General features: G+C 39.8%; 1 protein-coding gene across 1 annotated transcript in view; it reads right to left on the bottom strand.

Annotated features, from left to right (window-relative positions):
- trim9 (tripartite motif containing 9) overlaps window positions 1–20,288 on the bottom strand; it is an 84,632-nt gene extending 64,344 nt beyond the window's left edge. Inside the window, exon 1 of the mRNA XM_060828967.1 lies at window positions 19,512–20,288. Within this exon, the coding sequence (XP_060684950.1) occupies window positions 19,512–20,288 (777 nt within the window). The remainder of the gene's footprint in view (window positions 1–19,511) is intronic.
- Window positions 20,289–21,281: the final 993 nt, after the last annotated feature.

Genomic DNA, 21,281 nt, shown 5'->3' with positions numbered 1-21,281 from the left:
ATTGGTTGGGTACTCAATAGGGGCCATATGTCTGTTTCAAAGTCTGGAATTTGAATATGACGGTGGAAGATAACATTTGGTGGGAAAAAACACTGATAAAATTAAAATAGGGCAAAGCGTTTGGAATTGCATCACTGGGACATTCCACAGCATGAAACTTATTATTTTTAGTGTTGCTTCTTATACAAAACCCTACTATGGATTCTCAAGTGCAGGAGAGTTTATCATTTTTCTTTTGGGAATGAGAGGGGTAAAATGGCTCAGAAGTTAAAAAGATTTGAAGAGTCGTAAAAAAACTCATACTTCTGTTGTGGGGAAGATGTGTCATTTTTCTTGACAAACATACTGCAAGAAATTTTACAGGAGATTCAACAGCAATACCCGTTGAGGGCTATGTTGGTGATATATTACTGCAGATATTACAAAAAAATTTTTTTAAATGCCCGAACAACAACGATTGAGGATTAATATTATACTTTTAACTCAGATGCTGAAAATCTCAAAACTGAAATGAGAGAATTTTTTTGTTACTATTGTACGTATTGATTTAGTTTAAAGAAAAAAAAGAGGCCATAGAGAAGGCAAATGGAATGTGGGTTTTTACTTAAAAAGGTATGCAGAATAAAACTAGATATGTTTTGTTACAGCTATCCAAGACACTATTCAGCTGAAATACTGTGAACAGTCCTAGGCTCTTTATCGAAGCAAAGATATACTGGCATTGGAGGCAGTCCAGGGAAGGTTCACTAGACTGATACCAGGTGTGGAGAGACTGTCTTGAGGAGAGGTTGAGGGGTTGGGCTTGTAGTCATTAGAATTTAGAACCCGAGAGGCAAACGTATTGAAACAAAAAGATTCTTACGGGACTTGACATGGTAGATGTGAAGAAGTTGTTTCCGCTTGTGGCAGAGTCTAGGACCTGAGAGCATAATCTCAGAATAAGGGATCAGACATTTAAGACAGAGACAGGAGTAATTTCTTCCCTGAGAGTAGTGAATCTGGGGAATTCTTTACCACAAAAGACTGTTAAGGCTGGGTCATTAGATATATTCAAGGCTAAGATAGAGAGATTTTAGGGAATCAAGTTTGTTAGGGAAAAGATAGGAAAGCAGTGTTGAGGATTGTCAGGCCAGTGATGATCTAATTGAAACTGGAGCAGATTCATTAGGCTGAAAGGCCTGCTTCTGTGTCCATATCTTATGGTTTTATGGGTGTCTGTATGATCTAGTGGGGTCTAACAAGGAACTAGGGAACAGGTAATTGTTATGTCTTAATCAAGATAATAGGCGACCCATTGCATGTAAAAATATGGGGAACAAGCAATCAATAGTGTTGGGCTTTTAAATTTGTGTGAGCTCAAATAAAGCTAACTAGAAATATGTCTGCACTTTGTCTAACCAAATCTTTAATCTCTGGTGTCTATCCAGAACAATGCAGCCCACTTAATTGGTACTCCATGCAACACCTTCAATATTCTGTGCCCTATACTTCTAATGCACAGTGACAACAGTGTGTACGATCAACTAGACGCACTGCAACAACACACCATGATTTCCTGAGACGGCACCTCACTAATCTGTGATTTCCATCACTAGAAAGGATGACAGCAGCATATACATGGGAACATCACCACGTGCAATTTCCCAACTAAGCAAATGACCATCCTGATTTGGAACAAGATCACTTGTTCCTTGCTGCACCAAAACTCTAGCACTCCTTTCCTAGAAGCACAGTGGTGTACCTGCACCACATGGACTGCAGCGATTCAAAAGGCAGCTCATCAGCACCTTCTCAAGGACAAGTGAGATGTGCAATAAATGTTGGTCTGGCAACCACATCCCATGAATGAATTAAAAACAAACAATCTCAGAAACCATTAGTTCATGTTGAAACTACACTGGCTCAAATTCATGTACAGGATGAAAATGCAATATCTGAGATTCTAACCACATCCAGTCCTACTAAAAGCTTAAATTAATAATTGGAATTAAAAATGTTGACAGTTGATATATAGGAACTAGATTTAAAATTATTTGACAAATGAGCCTTCTCAACATAAATAATGATGCTATTATATTAGAGTCCTATTAATAAATCAGCCACATTTCTGTAGTTGTAGGTAATGATAACATCTCCAAATTTATACTAACATACATTATCTGAATTGCATATTTCAATTACCATAAACCGATTTGCTAGTCACTGTAATCCATTAATTCTGACCAGCTAAATGAGAATCTCAAGATACTAATTTAAATATTTCACTGCATCAAACAAACAAAACCTTACCTAGTCTAACATCAACCTGTATTCTCTAGCTGTGTTTACTAGACCTTTTCACTATTATTGCCAAATGCACAAGCATCGATTTGATTTTAGAAGCTAACTTGGCTGTCGAACATTTAAGCTACTGCATTAAATACAATTATTTCAGAAATATTATTCATCTTATTTTTACAAATATAGTGCCACCTGCAGAGCCATAAAATTAAAGAATTATACCAAAAGTATTTCTAAGAAACAAAAATACCAAATCAAAAGCTTTTTCAGTCACTATGAATATATCAATTATTTCCAGATTCAGTACAGCCAATGGATTTATAAAATTTACAATTGAAATAGAACGTCAAAGCAATGTTTGCCTCTTTTGTTGGATGGGGGTAGGGTGCAAATTATTGCTGGGGAGGTGGAAAAGAGAAAAAATGTAATGTTGCCTTACTTTCAACAGTTCAGTTTCAATAAAGGGCTTCATTTAAAATGAAATAAGACGACACAGGATCAGATGGCATATTAACCTAACAGATTAGTATAAAGTTATTGTGTAAGTACTAGAATTTCAATTTATCTCCAATTTTACAAAAAGTAGGATCATGATGTTAGGATTCTCCCTCAGCTGGTTTTGAAATCATGCAGCATTTATTTGCTATAAAGCTTGGCATGAGCCTAATGCTGCAATTCTCATTTGACGTAACCTTGAATGAAACTACAAATCTTACCATCAATCATATTTAAGAGTCACAAAAGTCAACTGTAATTACCAAGTTACACACAGCAGCTGCCATTGCATTCAACATAAAAATTCCAATGGTTAGCCTCACACTTCTGCTGGAGAGATCAGAGTTGTGCACTGGCACCATGCGGAAATGTTGATGCAGCTGACTTTACAGGAATTGCCCAGAAATTTCCTTGGAGCAATTACACCACAGAATCCCAACCAATCATGCCAACAAAGGTAGCAAAGAAGCTGCATGACAAAAAGAAAATTTAAGAACCTCCATCTCTCTGCTTCCCTATTAAACAAAGCATCATCATAAAAAGAACACCACATCCAAAGTTTGATCACTTATGATCCATCATATACAGCATTTTAAAAGTAACATACTGCAGCTGCAGTAGTTAATTATCGGAATCAATCCAGAATTTCACATGGTGTCCATCAAGATTACTTGAAAGTCCCCATCAAGACTATTTGATAATAAGTGTTAAAGAGGTGTATAACTGCATAAAATTATTTTAATAAAACATGTACAAATTTCAGACTGGAAGTCAAATTTAGCTACAAATTGTTCAATGCAAATTTAGTTGAGTAAAGAAATTGTATTGATATAGCTTCCAAGATATACCAAAGTACTGCAGCTTTGCAACTGCAGATAAACCCCGCAGTCATTTCCCATATCGCCATGATGCACAAACAGCAATGAAATAAATAACCAGGTAAAATGTGCAAGATTAGTAACTAATATAACAATGATGATGTGTTTAGAAAAAAAAACGAACAAAAGAAATGCAATCTGCATATCCAGAGAATAGTTTATTAATTAAATTGTTTTATTTGAATGCTAGGGTATAGCTTTATCCATTCAATGGCTACCTTCATGAATGTCATCTAGGAATTCATGCTGCATGACTGTAGTTTTTGTTTTGCCCAGCTGAAAATGGCAAACAAAATACTCTGCAACGTAAATTACATCAAAATTCTTACTTCAAATTGTTTTCAAACTGATTGCTGAAATTGATTGCACACTAAAATACCCTTGATTAATCACAGGGTTACCATATACATGAAGTTAATTTCAAATCTGTTAGTTAAATGGCCTAAGTCACAGATCCCTTGCATTCGACACAGAAATGCCAATGGCTAGACAGCTGTGTGTGCAGGGTAGATTTGACTTGTACATTGGTACCATGTGGAAATACTGATGCATCTGACTCTACGGAAATTGCTCTGAACTTGAAATTCCCTTGGAGCAATTACACTATGTCTGGAACCTACTGAAGTAGAGCCATTGATTTTAGAGGATACCAAATCTCTTAAGCTTAATAGTTATTCAAGAAAAGTTTGAGGATTACTCTAACCCTGGGCACCTGATAAACTGATCCCCTGACTTACACCAAAAGCAACAACCTTTCCCCAACCTTTGACATCATAGACTCCTCAAATAAATCACTCATCCGCTTCCCTAGTACCATAACCCCATCACTCACCTTACATACCTTTTCACAATGGCTATATTTATGGTAGCATCACTGATAGGCAGAGAATGAACACACGAGCAGAAAGGCAGTGTTGCAGTTGACGTTAATTGAAAATTAATTTAGTTAATTCTTGCTTCAAATTAAATGCTGAAAATATTTAGCGATGCATCACAGCTGTTTGATTTGAAATTTGAAACCACAAAATTTTAAACAAAGCTCTCTTTCCCTAATCTGTCATATTTATGCAATTAATAAATAACAATTGCCTCAGCTCACATGTTCCACCCAATCTGCATAAATATCTTGAAACCCTGTTCTTTTATTTTGCTTTTGTTGCCAGCCTGCTGACTATTCTGCTGTATTTTGTGGGGATAGCTCATCATCTCAGTGTCTGTTCCTCAGATCTTGGAGCTGAAAACAATATATACAGTGTAATGTTATGCTGGTGTGATGTCACAATGCAACTGCACTGTGCAGATTGATTACAGTGTGCATTTTTGCATTGGGAATGTGCACTCCATTTCACATTAACTGTCAAAGTGACTGCTGGTCAGCTGAAAATGAATAAGGTTTCCAGATTGATCCAGATTGCTCCTGGCTGTGATATTTCCTTGATTGGTTTCCACTGTTTTGTAACAAGAAACCCATGTCCAGGAAATTCAATAGCAGAACCAATCAAGCTATCTATCATATTTAGACCCATCAGGCTTCCAAACCCAGTAAGAATTTCTGGGCTCTTGGATATTGAAGGAAGCTTTTTGTTGAACCTTGTAGTTTATTTTGAATATTTTACTGAATGTCTGAAACCAAGTTTTAATCTGAATGGCTAATCTGAATCATAATACAACCAAGCAATTTAGCCTTGCGATAAGCTAGCTACAACAAAATGGGCTGATTTTCCTCCTTTGGTGCTGAAACCATTCTATGATATGTTAAATTTAATTTTCTACTTCTGCTGAGGATCATATTTACTTTCTAAATATGTGCTTGTACTGTTTTCATTTGATTCAAGTGGTTAATGGAATTCCCAGAGGCTCCATTTTAAACGAGGGTTAGGAAATGACTAATATCTCAAATCCAAAAGACTCAAATAACTAATTCCTTCAAGTGGCTTTCCTTCTTCAATATGCATTTCCTTTCTTAGAAATTTAAAAAAAAACAAATATTGCATTCCTATGCATATACTCCAATGTTTTACTGTCCAATTGTCAAGACAAAGAATACACAATTAATGGGACAATACTTAGTGGTATAGAGGAAGTGAATAACCATTGAGTAAATGTACACATCCCCCTAAAAGTAGGAGGACAAGGTGATTAGGTTGATAAGGTGATTAGGAATGTGTATGAAATCATTTCCTTTTTCACCCAGGCATAGAATATTAGAGCAGGGTAATTATGTTGCAACTGTATAAATCATTACTTAAGCCAAAGCTTAAGACTTTGTGCAGTCGGATCATTTCATTACAAAAAAGACATAATTGTATTAGACAAGGTATGGAGGAGATTCAGGAGGACATGCCAGGATGGAAAGGATCCTGGCAGATAGGAGGAAAGATTAAAATAGGTTGAGTTTGTTCTTCTTGGAAGAGAGGCTGAGGAGAGTTGATTGAAATGCAAAAAACTGGCAAGATATACACTTTGGATAGAATATATGAGAAGCCTATTTATCACAGAGAGGGTTAGTGACTTGGGGCATACATTTAAAGTGATTGGTTGGAGTTGAGAAAATATCTATTTTATCCAGTGGGTGATTGGGGTCTGGAACTCATTTCCTACATGGTAATACAGGGAAAACTGCCAACTTCTTTAAGAAGATATCTGGATACATACCTCAGGTGCTGTGACCTGCAGAGCTATGAACCAAATGCTGGAAAATGCGAATGAGACTGGATGGTTCATTTCACAGCTGGTGTAGATATGATGACCAACTGACCTACTTCTGTCCCATAAAATTTCTGTGACTCTAAGACAATGAAAAATTAGTACCTAGTCAGAAAGTAGTCTGTTATGTGCTGAATAAAACGACTTTGTTCAAATACTGGCAATGTACAAGGTTTACATTAACATGCTTGGGTAAAGACCCAAAGAAACAAAGATAGCAAAGTATCATTAAACTGAAGCTTCAAAATTTTTAAAGATTTTCACTTTTGAATTAAAATACTTATTAGTGGTTAAGTGAAAATATACTCTTTTCAAATAACCTAATGCGTTAGTGTGGTAAGGGTGCCCACTTTTTCATTAAACTATAGGGAGGTTGTGAAAAACTTCAGGCAATGCTCTACGAGTAAAAACAAAACAAGAATACATTAACTTTAGCCTCAAATTTAGTTTCCACCTTCATATTCTTGTCAAATGTAAATGTCAAAGCCCAAAATAATGCTCTCTCAATAGTGGTTGCTAAACTCATTAGGTCTTAGGTTAACAATTTCCATTAGGGTAGATCAATAGTGTTTGTTAGTAACTACGATTATTATCCTTTGACCTTGTGGGTATGAAGAGATAATCCAACTTTGGAAAGAAAAAGCTTGTATGCAAAGGGGTATGTGCCAAATTGCCATTCAATCACTGCCTATTCCTCCTTTAGGAATGGTAACTGCTGGCAATTTCAACCATGAAAAGCAAATTAAAAGCAGTATGATTTATTCATGAACTTTAGGAATGTATAATTACTTTTAATAAAATATGATTTAAATTATTAAAAATGTGGTTGTAGTTTTGCATTTAATATAATGTTTAGGTCAATGATTACACATTTGAATTTTCATATTAATTCAATGAGCCGAAATCCATTGCAAATAAATGCAAAAGCCACACCTTCGGATCGATGTCATTACCTTCTCAAGGTACACACCACCTTCTCAAGGGCAACTTGGGACATGGGCAATAAAGGCTGGCCCAACCAGTGATGTTTATATCCCATGACAGATAGTTTTAAAACAAAACATTATCCATCAGTTGCAGCCTCAACTAGTGCAGATACCAAATAAATGCCAGGGGTAATGCTGCCCCTCAAGTATAAATCTTACTACCATCAATAAAGTGCAAAGTGTTCCTCAGTGACAATATTTCACTTGAATGATCTCTCTGTATCATAAGCACCAGTGGGAGTTCAACAGATGTTACATCTTGATGTGCATTTTTTGAAAATTAGTGGATGCTCCAAGATGTTTCCACAATATGAAATTTTAAAAATGTTGAAAGATACAGAACATCACTAATATCACCAAACATCTGTTGGCAGTTCACATTTTAGCTATATTTTAATTAGAAACTATATCAAAACCATTTACTAATTTGTATTGGAATTTTTAAATAATTCATAACAAATGAAGATGACATCCTTCCATTTGTCATTCCTCACATACTGAAGCTATATGCAGCAAGATCTGGACAACGTCAAGGCTAAAGTTAGGGTGGCAAGTAACATTTGCATCACACAAATGCCAGGCAACAACCATCTCCAAAAGGGAATCCAGATATTACCCCTGACATTGATTGGAATTACCATTGCGAGAGTTACGATTGACTATATATTGAACTGAATCAGCCATATACTGTGGCAATAAAAACAGATCAAAACTAAGAATTCTATAGTGAGTAACTCATCTCATGTCTTTCCATTGCCATTTATGAGGCACAGATCAGAAGTCTGACTCTCTGCTTGCCTGGATGGCCACAAGCTCCTAAACATTCAAAAAGTTCAACACCATCCAAGTCAAAGCATCCCACTTGATTATTGTCCCAATGCCCAATCATTGCAATATTCAGTTGGCTTCACCACTGATCCATTAGGCTGCAGTGTATATTGTCTCCCAAGATGTACTGTAACAACTTACTTTGGTTCCTTTAGCAGCACCTAACAAACTTATAACTACCCAAAAGCATAAGGGATGAAGATGGATGGGACCACTACCACCTGCGTGTTCCCCTCCAAGCCACACATCATGACTTGCAACAGCAATGTAGTCCCCTCACTGTTGCTGGACCAAAATCTTGCAACTTCCAACTTAACAGCACTGCTGGAATATTGAAAGGATAGCAATGCTGTAACAGGGCTACTTCTCAAGGGTTATGAAGGATGACCTAGTCTGCACTACCTATCTCTCAAGCATGAATCCAAATACCTCCACACACTCTTAACCTTAATATTATTACAATTATGCAGCTCTTCCTTTTCCTTGCCTGGTTATGTTCTGTAACTACAAAGTTGAAAAAAGATCTTTTGTTACAAACAGTTACCATTTCACTGATGAGGCATCAGGAAAATTTGCATCCAACAACCTGCTCTAAAAATGCTGTTCAAAGTTCGACAGTTGTGATAAATTGCACAACAGCAGCTGGGTAATCTACCATATTCAAAAACAAGTCAACCACACTCCAAACAAAACAACTCAATCTTATTTTTTTTTAAAAAACAAATCCAGGATCTGAACAGACATCTTCATCAGAACTAATCCGTTCTTCCTTGGGTCATACCCTATCAGTGTACCATGTTTCACTGAAATCTGCCCTTTAACTTTTGAGAAATTTTGTTTACTTACAAACAAAGGGTAAAGCATTTATAGAACATAGAACAATACAGCACAGAACAGGCCCTTCGGCCCACGATGTTGTGCCGAACATCTATCCTAGATTAAGCACCCATCCATGTACCTATCCAATTGCCGCTTAAAGGTCGCCAATGATTCTGACTCTACCACTCCCACGGGCAGCGCATTCCATGCCCCCACCACTCTCTGGGTAAAGAATCCACCCCTGACATCTCCCCTATACCTTCCACCCTTCACCTTAAATTTATGTCCCCTTGTAACACTCTGTTGTACCCGGGGAACAAGTTTCTGACTGTCTACTCTATCTATTCCTCTGATCATCTTATAAACCTCTATCAAGTCACCTCTCATCCTTCGCCGTTCCAACGAGAAAAGGCAGAGAACTCTCAACCTATCCTTGTACGACCTATTCTCCATTCCAGGCAACATACCTGGTAAATCTTCTCTGCACCCTCTCCAAAGTTTCCACATCTTTCCTAAAGTGAGGCGACCAGAACTGCACACAGTACTCCAAATGTGGCCTAACCAAATCCTGTACAGCTGCAACATCACTTCACGACTCTTGAATTCAATCCCTCTGCTAATGAACGCTAATACACCATAGGCCTTCTTACAAGCTCTATCCACCTGAGTGGCAACTTTCAATTGTGGCAGTAATAAATATTTCTTGGCAGCAAAAGTCACTGTGTTAAACTGGCTTAAAAAGTACGAAACTAAGATAGAGTTAATGTAACCTCGAAAGTCTCTAAGTTAAAAATCACACAACACCAGGTTATAGTCCAACAGGTTTAATTGGAAGCACACTAGCTTTCGGAGCGGAGCTTCCAATTAAACCTGCTGGACTATAACCTGGTGTTGTGCGATTTTTTAACTTTGTACACCCCAGTCCAACACCGGCATCTCCAAATCGAAAGTCTCTGGTCAACTGCACAAAGCCAGCAACACTTAAGCTTCTGACAAGACATCACCTGACTTACGGAGTCAGAGTTATACAACATAGAAACAGACTCTTCTCTCCAACGTGTCCATGTCAACCAGATACCGTATACTGACATTATAATTGTACCTACCTCCTCTGGCAGCTTGTTCCATACACGCACCACCCCCTGCATGAAACAGTTGACCTTTAAATCTTTCCCCTCTCATCTTACACCTACAATTATGTCACTGATGATAATAATCTTGCTCTTTGTTAGATGGGTGTCTCACAAGCTGTTTGCAAAGCACCAAGACACACATGCTCACACTCAGAAGGAAGGCCTGCTGGATCTTTAGCCCATCAAATCGCCTTCCTCCCAAATGCAGATTCTTGGATTGACAATGCCTGGAGATTCTGACCAATTAGAGGCCAGCAGCTCCAGCACTTAGCAGAACCACTGAGGCAGCGTGGTTGCTGCTGGTAAAGCAAACCTCAGTTGCAGAATATGGAGGAGTGACATAGGGACAAAAAGGTAGATGTTGTTGGGAGGTCAAGTAGGGGAAATCAGAAGAAAGAGGAGGAGGTGGTTGTCAACAACCAGCCCATGCCCATGACCTCAATCATGCAGGGATTACTGCACATTGAGGGCATCGCCACTTGACGAGCAGTGAGCACAGTTATACCTGTGTGCAGGCCAATTGTTATTTGTCCCAATTTGTCAAGGAATTTTATTTAATATATACTCAATATTATATAAAATTGTCAATACACATGACACACTATCAATCAGTGAACAGTCAATAAAAGAAATACAAAGAAACGGGATCTTGAAAACAAACGCCTCAACTCCCTCTATAACCAACAGGAAAAGCAGTACACAGAACCAATAAAATAAACCACATCGCAATCCTCTAAATAAAAACAGTGAACTGAAAAACAGCAGATAAAAGGAACCCACATGCCAGCAGCCCCAGCCAAATTAACTGTCCCCAGAGCTACACAAAACTCAATGCACATATGGAAACACGATTCAATCACAACCTACACGACAAGGTACAGTGCAAACATGATATACACAAAAGAGTAATTGCAAACTGCGAGGGGCAGAGTCCACTCACAAAACAGGAGCTGCCCCGATATATGGGCCACTCGCAGAGTCAGCCATCTGACCCAGAATCCACTTTCCAAACTAGAACCTGCCTCCGACAGCAGGATTTGCTCCCAAGGGCAGGTACTCCTCCTATCGGCAAGGTGTACACAATGCACACAACAGCTCAGCTTCCCCATGAGGTCTGCTCCACTCACACCGCCACAATCTGCTCCTGGAGGCCCAGCCCCATAAAATGAACCAGCCTCAATAAAGTCGGACTCACCACAGAAGTTCAGTCTATACACTGGAAGCAAGGCATGGCAGATAAGAAGTTCGGTCCAAACAGCTAACTGTGGAACAAAGAATAAGTTCCACTACCAAACCTTGTCAAGGTATACTGCAGTCAGATGGCAAGTGGCAATAGACATTAATTGACCACTTATCGGTTTGAAGTGGAGATGGAGCTGGAAGGTGACCCACACCCTTTCCCACTCAGAACGTATTTGGGTGAAGGAATAAAGGCATTAGGTATTGGAATGACATCCACCTCGTTTTACAGGACTCTTGGCTCATTCCTCAGCTCCAGGCACATTGTGGATCAATAAACTCTACACAGCAGGGGAGCTGTCAGTGGTTCTGATTTAATAGTTTGCACTATTTAGTCAATCAAGGCAAATTAAATCAGACTTTTTATAAAAATTATAAATACATTATTATTAAAATTCTTGGTTTTCACATTTATTTTCTTAAGTGATTTAAACAATTGTTTGAAAATAATACATGAAGTCAAATAGAGAGGGAACACGACATCACCTCAAGATGACCTCTTTTTGCTTTTTCCACAATAGAGTAACTAAGTACATCAATCTCTTGTAAAATTGACATCAGTTGACTATGATTGCACTTCTATTTTAAACACGAAAATTAAATCAACACTTAAAAGCAAATTTTGTGTTAATCAGCAAACTGACAGGTCTCTGTGCTGAAGAAAGCTGCCCACAAAAGACAGCAAGTTTTGTGACCTAGATTTTTTGGCATTAATTTAATGTATATGTCAGTTTGTGAAGACCTCCGGCATCAGGCAACAATGTTGCATTCAAGAAAAGAAGGCAATCACAATGATGATTTCTCAGACAGCAAATCAGGAATTAACAAATAATTTATTCATGTGTGCCTTAATAGAAAAGTTAAAATAAATGTCAGGACAAACACACAAAATTAAATGTGACAGTAGAATTATTGCAAGCAGATATTTAAAAATCTATGACATTATTATGGAGTAAAGAAATTTGATATTCCACAATAACAAAATTAGTACTTAAAAGGCAAATACATTTTTCAGCAGTAATACTTAATTTGTATAAGGCTAACAAAGAAAAAGTCAAAACTCAAATGCCTGCATGGATTTCCAATTGATTTCCATTTGTGAAGTTCAAAATGACCTTGTGGTGAACAGCCAACTTATGGATTTTTGCATTTCGTTCTTCATGTGCAGATGCCACTAGGCGCTGTCAATTTCACAGTGTAATGACCACCAATGTCAACACTTTCACAGTCATTCCAGTAAGAAAATCAATGATGTTTAAAAAAAGTTACCAGCAACGAGGATAACAAGGTAGAGTAATGGTCATGAAACAAACAGGTTTGGGAATGCAGAATGGAAATTGTTAACTATGTGAGGAAAAGTAGGTTGGGGGTTTGACTGTGCAAAAGGAGTTAAGTGGCTGTAAGGGTTCCATGTTTCCAAGCTTAGTTCTTTCCAATAATACTATGCCTCTGCTTCTCTTCTAAAACTGAATTTTAGCAATTCATTCTGGTCAACTTCCCTGATCCCCAATTCTAGATCATCTCAGCAGGGAATACAAATCCCTGTATTCTTGGCTCCCTGATCCCAGAACTACTTGCAAATTTCATAGGTCCGGAAAGCAGTCCCCACAAGTATTCCAGATTCTACGAACAGTAATCCCAAACCTATTATTGTTACATTCCAAGAACACTCTAAATTTCCTACTGAGTTTACTCAAAATTTCACCAGATCTTTCCAGTTACTCCTTGGTTCAATGGTTACCCCAACAGTTTATAATTTACTATACCTGATAATATTTTACAAACTCCCTTTACTTAAAATTCATTTGTGGGATGTGGGCATCACTGGCTACTCCAGCATTACTTGCCTATCACAAAGTGCCTTTAAGAAAGTGATCATCAGTCTTCTTGCACTGCTCCATTCCACTGAATGCATAGACACCCGCAATGCTATTAGGGAAGTGAGATCCAAGAACTTGATATAAGAGCTGCCAGGTTCAGTTATTTGGTGCCAAATTAGGATGATGCGTGACTTAGAGGAGAATGTGCAGGGGGTGTGTTTCCATTCTGTATGACTCTATAAATGATGCATCTACGACTAGTGGCCAGGTGATGTGGTAAAGTGCGATTTTTCTCCCTCACCACATTCCACCGACCCAGTCCAGCAGCTATGCACTTTAGGATTTGGCCAGCAATGGTGCTATTGAGCCACAAGGTGATGGAATTTAAGATCTTCCAGTGCCCGGGTCAATTTTGGATGGTCACACGACATCTGATTGCATTCCTTTTAGCGGTTATCGATTCTCCATCAATTTTGATTTTGTTTATTGGCTTGCTAGGTCTGACATTACATGTCAATCAGATCTAGCAAGAATGGCAAATTTCCTTCCCTAAAGGGGATCAAGGTTGAACCAGATGGGTTTTTACAACAATTGGCAATGGTTTTCACAATCACCATTATAAAGACCTAACATTAATTCCAAATTACTTAATTTAATTCAAATTCATTCATGGTAGCATTTAAACCCCTGAACTCAAAGCTTTAACTGAGCTCTTTGAATTGTTGGCCCAGTGACATGATCCACTGCATTCCCCAGAAGTTAAACTAAAAACGACAAGCTCAAGAGTCTGATTTTTTTTAAAGCATCAGAGACCAATGCATGATGGTAAACTTCAGGTCAGTTTAGAACTGTATACTTTTTTTAAAAAAACACACAAAGTAGAACAGCTTACTGAAGAAAGATGAACCCACACCTTAAGTGGTTCATATGTGGAAGAGACATGTTTACAAAGAACAAAACTGCAGCCCCAAAGATTCAGCTGTTTATAATGGAATTGCACTACCCTTCAACTTAATCTCAAGATGTGCTGAAACATGATAAAACCATAGAATGTCTTCAAATCAGCTCAAACCTTAAGCCTACAGCAGATGGTATTATACAAGATTGAATTGGATGATAACATGTTTTCAAAGAATGGGCCCCTCTTTTGGCACAGTTGTAGTGTCCATACCTGTACCAGGAGTCCTGGCTTCAAGTCCCATCTGCTCCACAGGTGTGCAATAACACCTCTGCACAAGTTCATTAGAATAAAATATTTTCAAAGACCATAGCTGTTTAGAGTGTATTCACCATTTGCTGTACATAGATGACAGCTTCAATTAGGGGACACATGTTCTGAAATGCTGAGCTGATGCAATGATATGGAGGAGCCGTTGTTGGTCTGGGACGTACAAAGTTAAAAATCACACACCACCAGGTTTTAGTCCAACAGATTTATTTGGAAGCACTACTCCTTCATCAGATGGTTGTGCAGCAGCACCATGAGACACAGAATTTATAGCAAACTGAAATGTCATGCAACTGAAATGATATATTGAATAAACGTAGATTGCTGTGAAGTCTTTCAGCTTTTAGAATGGGTTGCGGGTTTCAGTTCATTCATATGTAAGTCCCAGAACTTCTTTTAAATCACATTCTTGAGGTAACTTAAAGTTTTATAAAAAAAAGTGACATCTCAATCAGACAATGTGTTAAAGATATGAGGTTAGAGTCTGTCTGTATCCCAATCTTGAGTCAGACTGGTTCTATTTCCAAAGTGGAATTTATAAAATATTACATGGATTGACTACCTGCATACTGTGCGCTTTTTGAGCAAAATAGAATGTATCTGCAAATATAATTCTGCAAATGCATATTCACCCCATAGACTTGTGTGTGCGTGCATGACAGAGTGTGCATTTGTGTGCATACATGCTTGGTAAATTGTATTTGCGTTTGAGTGTGTTGGAGTATAAGTCTGTGAGAGTGTGGGGGGTGTATGTGTGCAAGTATGAGAGAGAGCATGTGTATGAGAGAGGGTCTGCATGAGTGCGTGAGTATAAAAGAGTGTGCATGTATCTGTGCGAGAGTATGTAGTGTAGTGGGGTCACCTGTAGTGTGACATGAATACAAGGTCCCTATTGAGGCCATCCTAATGGGTACTGAACTTGGCTACCAGCCTCTGTGTTGTTGCATTTCCCGAAGTCTGCCTTGGAGGATGGTGACCCGAAGATCTGAGGCCGAATGCCCCTGACTGCCGAAGCAAGACAGTGTACAAATCAAGAATAATGGTCATGAAAATGGGATAATTGAATGACCTGTCAGCTGACTTGTAAAGAGAGACTGATTGGAAGCAAGGGGTAATCCAGAGGACCGATTACCCTGCAAATCACTCAGCAACTGCATTCTCGCTGACCTTTGCATCACTGTTTATGACTGACAGCATCATACTTTGTAATAAAATCTGTAAAATGTTAACTCTGCATTTAAAAGCTTAACTATGGAACAGAGACAACAGCTAGTCTCTCTAGCAGTAGCAACCAACACTTGCACCCAACATAACCGTTACATTACAGACCCTATTCATATAATCCAAACACACCAGTGGTTAGTTGATGTGGCAATTTACAATCATGGGCAAGAAATTCTGTTACAATGCCAATGCTAGAATTTGGTGCTTGTCGTCTATAATTAATTCTAGACTAATTTCTATGGTTTGCAAACCAGCAGGAAAACAAGTGCATTAAAAGTGAATGCATTTGCCCAGGCTATTCAGTCACTGTAATTACCAAACAATTATTGTTCTAGATAATGACGGCTGAAACTCTCAAAAGATATTATTGAAAATATTCAGTGATTTTAAAACTGAAATACTTCATGAGTTACGATCTTGCACAGCAGTATAATACTTATCCTTTCAGAATATAACTTGACAGATCAGGCATGAAGTCAAATAAAATGCTCAAAGCAGAAATGAAATACAAACATGCACATTTAAAAGATGGTATTTACACAATGACAGCAATAAATATTGTTCCTTCTGTCTATTGGGTTCACACAAAGTTGGTTTCAATCAGTAATCCAGAGGCCCCATAATTCCATAGTGTCTTAGTTCAAATCCCACCAATGGAATTTAAATAGAATGAATTCTCAAATCTGAAATGAAAAGCTATTCCTAGTAATAATGACCCATTGACCTACTGGCCCATTGAGTTGCTCACTTATTAAAGAGAATTGATAGATAGTGAGTTTAACCTGAGGATCACCACGTCTCAGGAGAATGAAGAAGAAGGAGGAGAATCTGTCACAGTAACCTCAGCAGAATAGAAAGTGAACCCATGCTGCTGGCAACTCTATATCACAACCCAGCCATTTAGCCAACTAAGCTAAGCAACCCCTTAACAGTCTACTCCCTCATAAGCAACAGATGACCAGTGGTGATTTAACCCAGGGCTCACTATGCCTCAGGCAAGGGGAGACACTGGGAAAGTGAATCCTTTTTGGTAACCGCAACTGGTGAGGGAAAGCTGTTGTTGTTACTCATCCAGCTAAATGAGCTAACCAACCACTTGGTTAAGAATGACAATGAAGCCACTGAATCACATCACATTTTAAAAATTCATTTAGAGGATGAGGGTGTCACTGGCCAGGGCAGTTTAAGAGTCAACCACATTGTGTGGGTCTGGAGTCACATATAGGTCAAAACAGGTAAGGGTGGCAGTTTCCTCCCATAAAAGACATTAGCAAATCAGATGAGTTTATTCAACATTCGACAATGGATTCATGGTCATTATTAAACTCTTAATTCCAGATTTGTATTGAATTCAAATTTCACCCTCTGCCATGGTAGAATTTGAACTCAGGTCCCCAGGATAGAACCTAGGTCACTGGGTTAATAGTCTAGCGATAATATCACTAGGCCATCACATCCGCAATGAGGACGGAAATGAGCTGCCCTTGTGGTCAAGCTAACACGTGAGCCTAACAAACCACTTAGTTGTATTATTCTATGACAGGGATCTTACAGTGCTGTTGTAATGTCCTTACCTCTGAGTCAGGAGGACCAGGTTCAAGTTCTACCTGCTCCAAAGTATATAATAACATTTCTGAACATGTTGATTGGAAAATATAAAAGCTATTGCTACAACTGCAAAAAAAATGAATAAAATTGGACAGATCTTCCAGCATTTAGAAATGCAAAGGCAAACTGTGCCCTGTCAACCCTGCAATGCCCTCCTTACTAAGACCGAGGGACTTGAGCCAAAAGTGAGTGAGTTGTTGTACATAGTAGTCAAGTAACAGTCTGACGTAGTTGTATTAACCAAATGACACAATGTTCCAAACCCACAACTTTACCACTTAGAAGGACAAGGGATGGAAATGCCAACACATGAAAATTCCCATGGTAAACATCATTCTAATTTAGAACTATATTCCCATTCCTTCGGTGTCCCTGGATCTAAATTCTGGAACCTCTTTCTGAACAGCACCGTGGGAATACCTATATCCTAGATGGATTGCAGTGGTTCACCACCATCTTCTCAACAACAATTAGAGATGAGAAAGTATGACAAGTATGAAATGCTCACAAACCATGAAACAACACAAAAATCAAAGCATCACTAAAATAATTACAAACTAACCACAAAGACTAAAATTTGTATTTAATTAATTATGCCTTTATCGATTATATTTTAAGTGTATTAACATTTAAATTAGAATAAAAAGCAATGGTAAACATTGAAGTAGTAAGAAATATTTTGAAGTGAAAATATTTAACAAAACCCTTGCACTTTGTGCTTATTAATGGCATGGAGACATTGTCTTCTACCCAATGCTATGTGAGATGAATAGCAGCAGGAGGCCGATGGAATGAAACCAATCTCTTCAGAGCCCGTAAGAATGAAAGAAAATTAAATTCTTCTCATTAGCTTACAGCTGATGTCTGTGAACAATATAGGTCAGGAGGTGTAGAGGGGGTTGGGAAAGCAAGACTGCACTTGCTTTGCTGTGCTCTAACATATGTTGGTAACAGCAACTAACAGAAATTACACCATCTGCTAAGTTACATATAGAGACACTAAGTGATTTCAATAACAAAAAAAAATAAGGCTACCACAAATGGAAAAAAGTAGTGAACAGAACTGCCTTTTGTTTTAAATTGTAATGAAAAGATCAATTCACCATTAAATAAAGTGAACACTACTAACAGTTTTTTCCAAGCACTTCAATTCTGACAAAAAGTAAAGGCTGTAATTTTATAGTGGAATTGTAGGTAGTTAATATATTTCTTCCAATGTAAATGACGTTTGAGCTCCTGAGCCCACCCACTCTAGGTCAACGGTATCTTACTCTTTCCTTTTCATCTTTTTTATTTTTCTTCATATTTTGCTGTATGGGTTTTCTCAGATTCCAAAGATGTGCAGGTTGGGTAGATTGGCCGTGCTAAATTGCCCAGTGTCTACGGATGTGCAGGCAAGGTGGACTAGTCATGGGAAATGCAGGGTTACAGGGACAGGGTATAGAATTAGAATCCCTACACTGTGGAAACAGGCCAACAAGTTCACGCCGACCCTCCGAAGAGTAACTGTCGCTAGAAGACGCAAATAGATAAACGTTATACCTAGATGCGTTAATTAGGAGTGCAAATGGCAAAACATTTGAACTCGAACTGGCTAATGCATGTGTTTTTTTACAAAAGCCAAGGAGATCGACATCTGTACAACTTGAGCTGAAAATGTGTTGCTGGAAAAGCGCAGCAGGTCAGGCAGCATCCAAGGAGCAGGAGATTCGACGTTTCGGGCATAAGCCCTTCATTATGCCCGAAACATCGATTCTCCTGTTCCTTGGATGCTGCATGACCTGCTGCGCTTTTCCAGCAACACATTTTCAGCTCTGATCTCCAGCATCTGCAGTCCTCACTTTCTCCATCTGTACAACTTGCGCTACTTGCAAGGGGTTCAAAATGAAAACTACATTCATTTTAGCGAAACAATAAGCAAAACTCTTTCTAGTTAGCCGGCAGATACTTGACTGGGTTCCGTAAAACTGGCAAACCTAACGAAAATGCAGGATTTACGTGCCCGTCGTCAACTTTGAGAGAAACGCCAAGGCAATAAAACCTTCACTGCAGCGCACAGTCCTAAATGTGTATCACAAGTGAATCATGTATCAATTCTGCAAACAAATTGCTGCACATCGCTGATGATTTCTGACTGCGCGTGGTATGTAAGATGTGACTGGGAGGGAATACAGGCGCCATCATCAATTCGGAGTCACCAAACTGATGGAGCTTTTGCATATCAATAACCCGAATCGGGAGGCTGTGACTGCCATTTGAGCGCTCACCTTATGAAGTTTCCACATGGCTCCGAGTGCCTTCACCTCATGACTGGAGTGTTTACCTTCCTCCAGGCATTGGTAACAGACTGGGGTCTTGCAGTTGACACAGTACATGCTGTGATTCTCCAGCTCGTGGTCGGTGCAGGTGGAGATTTTGCGCGGGCTCAGCCTCCGGCAGATTCTGCCTTGGGCGGGAGGGAGAAGGCGATGCTTGACGAGCGGGCCGCGGGGGGGATGGCACCTCAACCGGCAAGCCTCGCAGTAAAAGACGTCGCACTGCTCGCACATGACCGTGGCCTCCTTGGGCGCCTTCTCGCACAGCTGGCACTTGAGGGCCACGGCCCGGCCCTGCTGGTAGCGGTCGATGATCCCCTCGAGCACTCGGTTCTTGGGGAAGCCGCGGAGCCCCCGCTCGTCCAGGATCAGGCTGCGGTGGCACTGCGGGCAAGTGATGCACGAGTTGCGGGGGGGCACCGCCGGCGATGGCGGGAAGACCCTCACCCCATTCGGGGACCGCTGACACGGGGTGGTCGGGGCGCTCGCGAAGCCGGCGTAGGAGCCGTAGCCGCTGTCGGCTTCGCTGTACAGGCTCATCTTGTCCAGGTCCAGGTAGTCGTAGTCGGAGCCTGAAGCGCGGCTTGGAGGAGACTCGGCTTCAGGTGTCTGGACCAGGATGTTGCGAGCGCAAGCCATGCACAGGTTGTGGGAGCAGGGCAAAATGATGGGCTCCCGGTAAAAAGCCCCGCACACCGGGCACTTCAGCTCTTCCTCCATCTCCTCCATCATGGGGGCATCAGAGGAAGGAGAAAAAAGATCTACCCTGCAGATAGAGCGCGCCGCTCACCAGCCGGATGCTCAGTGAAGATGCTCTCTGCTCCTCCCGCTGCAGCCGCGGCTCCAGAGCAGGCGGATCCAGCGCCCCGCCCACTCCCCCCCATCCCCAGCAAACCCCCGCTCTCCGCCGCTTCCATTGGTCACTCCATCCGGGCCACGTTCGATCCTGGCTGGCCAGCTCAACCTGTCAATCACGGAGGCACTGCAGCCGCCCTGTGGCAGGATTGGAGGTGGGAGCGGAGGTGGGGGGAGCGGGGGTGCTGTTAGATAAGCATCCTGCGGTTCACCTATAATTGGAAATTGCGAGGGTGCTAAGGTTTTAGCGAGTACCGATATGTTGTCTCCCTTGTTTGGATGTGATGTACATCAAATGATGATCAATAACTGATATGTGTTATTAAAACGCGTGAAATTTACGAGTGTTGATGATTCCATTTTCCCCATTTTCTGCATTTGGAAATAGCCATTATAGATTTTTCACCTGGATTTGCGTTCGATTACAAGAGTACAGAAACATATAACCCATATATAGTCTGATATTTGATAAAGAATTTTACGTCGGCAAAACGGTTTTCTTGACGGCAATGAAATAAATCTTTGTGGAAATGGATGTTGTGTGTGAACAATGTGCACTATCAGTACACAATACAAAATAGGTTTGTCCATATATCAAGCTGCATTAATGATACACCTCAACTATCAAGGCTTCTCCAGCTTTCTGCTTCTGAAAGAAAGAAAAGATCTGTATTCACTGGGTTTGAATTTTGTCAAGATTAGCCAACCAAATCTTTGGGAAGGCATAACTGGAAGCTGTCAGAACTAATGAGAATCAGGTCACATCGAAAAGGAAATGGGGGTAAACAAATTGTTCTCCACCACCCACCCTCTACCAGCTTCAATCCCTCACCATTGTAATTTGCTCAAAAATCTGTGGCAGCGGGG

This window comes from Hemiscyllium ocellatum, chromosome 8, assembly GCF_020745735.1.
Source record: "Hemiscyllium ocellatum isolate sHemOce1 chromosome 8, sHemOce1.pat.X.cur, whole genome shotgun sequence".
Lineage (NCBI taxonomy): Eukaryota > Metazoa > Chordata > Chondrichthyes > Orectolobiformes > Hemiscylliidae > Hemiscyllium > Hemiscyllium ocellatum.
The sequence above is the reverse complement of the archived record's forward strand: the minus strand, read 5'-3'. Positions and strand labels throughout refer to the sequence as shown.